A 3,680-nucleotide genomic window follows, 5' to 3' on the forward strand; every position below is an offset into this window, starting at 1 on the left:
ACCCCTGGGGAAGACCAGGACCAATGGATACAAACTCCTGGAAGGCCGCTTCAGGCTTAATACCAGGAAAACCTCCTTCACAGTCAGGGTGTCCAGACTGTGGAATAAACTTCCTCCAGAGGTGGTGCAGTCACCTACCCTGGAGGTTTTCAGGAGAAGACTGGACAGTCACCTCGCTGGGGTCACCTAACCCCAGTTGTCTTCCTGCCTAGGGTGGGGGGGAGGAGAAGGGGGACTGGACCCAATGATCTACAAGGTCCCCTCCAGCCCCTAACGATCTATGAATCTACCCTCACTTACTATATTTACTACATAAATGCATCGGAACTGAAACAGAAACAACATTCTTGTAGTTTTGTGACATGTTGGGTGCTTTGAAACCATTTTAAGGGTGCCACTGGATGCTAGAGGTGCACCAATACATCAGTCCCATATTGGATTGGCACTGATACAAGGAAAATTGACAGCATCAGCAATTGGCCCAGTGGCAGCCTGCCCTTGCCCAGCGCGCAGATCCGGGGGCACACATGCTCATGGCCTCCTGGGATACATGCAGCAGCGGTAGCCACACACCCCTGTGGCCCTCGGATGAGTCTCTTGCAACTCCATCCCCTGTCCCTCCCCAGCTGTGCAGCACCTGCCCCTGGCCCAGCCCCTGCCCCACTCCCTCCCTCACTATGGTGCTTCGATCTGCCCCCCACAACTCCTTCCCTCCCCCTGTGCCTTTCCCCACAACAGACCCACCAGCCAGACGCTACTCTCCAAGCTGCCGGGCCACATATTGGCAATCAGATCGGTATTGGCCGCTATGGTTCCTTAAAAATCAGCCATTGATACTGGCCCAAAAAAATCTATCCGTGCACCCCTACTGGATACCATACAATTATTAGCACTGTTAGGCATGCAGACACCTACACGATTCACAAGATAAACCCAGATAAGAATCAGTGTCAAAAACGTTTTGACTTGTTGTGGTCTTTCTGAGATCTTTGCAATAGAATAATTGCTCCATTATTTTTTCCTAGTTAAAAGCAGGTGACATTAGTTTTTGAATTGGGATGTTGTTATATTCAGGAGAGTTATGGAGAGGTACCTTGAGTCTAAAAAGCTTGAGAACCCCTGACTTATGTGCATGATTAACTATAAGCATACAAGTCATTCACAGAGCCTATGCAGCAAAGCAAAGCATTACACATTTAAATGCTTTACTGAACCAGAACTTGGATCAGAACAAGCAAAATATTAGGAACAGGAAGGAAGAGTAAAATGGGACTTGTCTGGCCATATCACAACAAAGCAATAGAGTTTGATTTCAAATTCAACTGATACATCTAATAAAAATATTCCAAGAAATTCAGAAAAATGCAAAGCAATAAACTACCTCCAAGCTGGAGGGAAAAGCTAAATTCAATACTTTTATTCACTTGGAATGACTTTTTTTCTATTCTACCCTGACTATTTTAGGCGATGATGAAGTTTTGAAGCACATTTTATCCCTCCTGTGGAGAGTGCTTCTACATGAGTGTCTTTCTAATACTCAGTTCTTCCATCTAGGATAGAATAAGCATCCCGAGAACCAAAAGAAAATTAAATTAATGCCTTTTCACTCTCCCACATACCAGATCATCTGTATCTATAGATTCTTCCTAGCAAAAGATGGCAAATGAATGGAAAACTTTTATGGGAACTTACTGATAATTCCACATTCCCCCTTTTGTCGTTTAGCCTCTTCCTCTGCAAGAAGTTTCTTCCTTTTCTCTGCCTTTGCAGCTTGTTCCTTCCTTTCCTGGTTTTCCTGCATTCAAATATTTAGATACAAGATTACACAGAACATCCATTTCATGGTAAAAATTTCATGGTAAAAATATTTGCAGTTTGTAATTGTAAACTATTTTTTAAATGTCCATAACTTGATACATACTGCTGGTCCTCAGCTGTTTAGACTTTGTGCTTTCGGGCGAGTGGCATAGTGAAATCTCTTCAGGACAAACTCTAGCCTTGTCTACATGGTGTTATAGTGACTTAGCTAATTAACTCTAAAAGCAACGACAATACAGTGGACTGAAATGGACCCACAGCAGCTTGTTATGGCACTATCCTACTTAATAATAATGAATTCACATGGCTTTTTGTTATTTCAAACTAATCGCTTAGCAATCTGGGCAGATATTCCATGCTACAGTGCTCTGCCACTCTGCTTTGATTTTTCATGACATGAATGCAGAGATTCATACCAGAACCATAGGAAATCCAGGAGTGGAAGAAGGGTCAAAGTCCCACGGTTCCTCTTTTAGCATTCAACGCTGGTTTTGAACTGGTAGGAAGCAGTCAGAAGCAGGGAGCCAGTGCCAAGCACTGTGATGATGACTGTCATTAATATGAACTACATGACATGCAGACACTTGAAATGCAGCTGGATATATCCGTTTGGCTCTGCATGTTCACAGGGCTCTGGATGCCTGGCAATAAAGCTAATGGAAGAGGAGGAAACCAAGAGGTGACCTTTGCAGATTACCTACCTGAAGCAATACTTCTGGGCAAGATGGTAGTAGCAGAACATCAGGATGACAAAGGCTAGTTTCCCAGAAATCTGCACAGAACTCCCCCCAACACCCTCCAAAGCTGGAGAGGCAGACTACTATTATGAGAATTCCCCTCCATGAGAAACACATTACCATAATCTTGAAGCTCATGTTTCCAGTTAACAGCTAACCAGTTTGGTGGTAACGCTGGTAGATCAGCTCTTGGGACAGTTGCTACAGAGATTTGCAGCACTATAAGGACAGTACTGCTGTATAGTATCAACACTTAACAGTGCACAGGATGTTAGGGATGGTTTTGAATAGAAAAGTTCTTGAACTGGACGGGAGCTATTGTTGGTGCACATGTTCTTTACTTCCTCGGCCAAAGTATTAATCAACAGGAGACGATATTTCTCCATGGTAGTGCATAGCCTATTGATCACTGTGAAAGATTCACCATTATTAAGTGGTCTGAAAAAGTTTAAGATGAAAGAACTTCTAGAAATTCACATCTATTAGCTAGAATAAGGGGAATTTTGCTTCTTGGAAAAATGTTGTACTATAATGAAATTAATTTCTTCCTCTCGTTCTGGGAGATGCAGTGAACTATTTACACCCACATCTTGCAAAACTTTTCAATGGATTCTCAGACAAAAGAAAGAAGTGGCTTCATTTTATTCAGAGTAGCTCCAGAATGTCAATAGAGCTTGCTTCCAATGCTTTTGGAAAAAAGGAAAGGTGGATGGCACAGTCTTATGGAAAGGCTGGGTGTTTCTCATTATTATAGGCCTGCTTCTTTCTATACAACATGTGAGACCAAGAGAGAAATTCTGAACGGTGGATAGAAACAGGAAGCAAAAATTATTCTTTCAAAGTTTGTCACCATAAAAGAACAGACTTAAACCCACACTTCATTTTGAAAGTCAAGTACCAGAGAACACTACTAGACATTTTAGGTCATTGGGAAATTGCAATATTGCGAAAAAAAAAAAAAAGTAAATTTAGCACTGGATATTGTTTAAAAAGCAGACTATGTTAGAGTCATAGAGAAGTAGGGTTGGAAGGGACCTCCAGAGGTCATCTAGTCCAACTTCCTGCCCGAGGCAGGATCATCTTTATCTAAATCATTATCTAAACTCTACATAAGACTCCCGTCAA

General features: G+C 42.3%; 1 protein-coding gene across 1 annotated transcript in view; it reads right to left on the reverse strand.

Moving 5' to 3' along the window:
* Positions 1–3,680, reverse strand: part of LOC109299297 (inverted formin-2-like) — a 24,666-nt gene that overhangs the window by 2,791 nt on the left and 18,195 nt on the right. The window contains exon 5 of the mRNA XM_019519896.1: positions 1,693–1,795. Within this exon, the coding sequence (XP_019375441.1) occupies positions 1,693–1,795 (103 nt within the window). The remainder of the gene's footprint in view (positions 1–1,692; positions 1,796–3,680) is intronic.

Source organism: Gavialis gangeticus, unplaced genomic scaffold (genome assembly GCF_001723915.1).
Source record: "Gavialis gangeticus isolate Ggan-Ray unplaced genomic scaffold, GavGan_comp1, whole genome shotgun sequence".
NCBI classification, from domain to species: domain Eukaryota; kingdom Metazoa; phylum Chordata; order Crocodylia; family Gavialidae; genus Gavialis; species Gavialis gangeticus.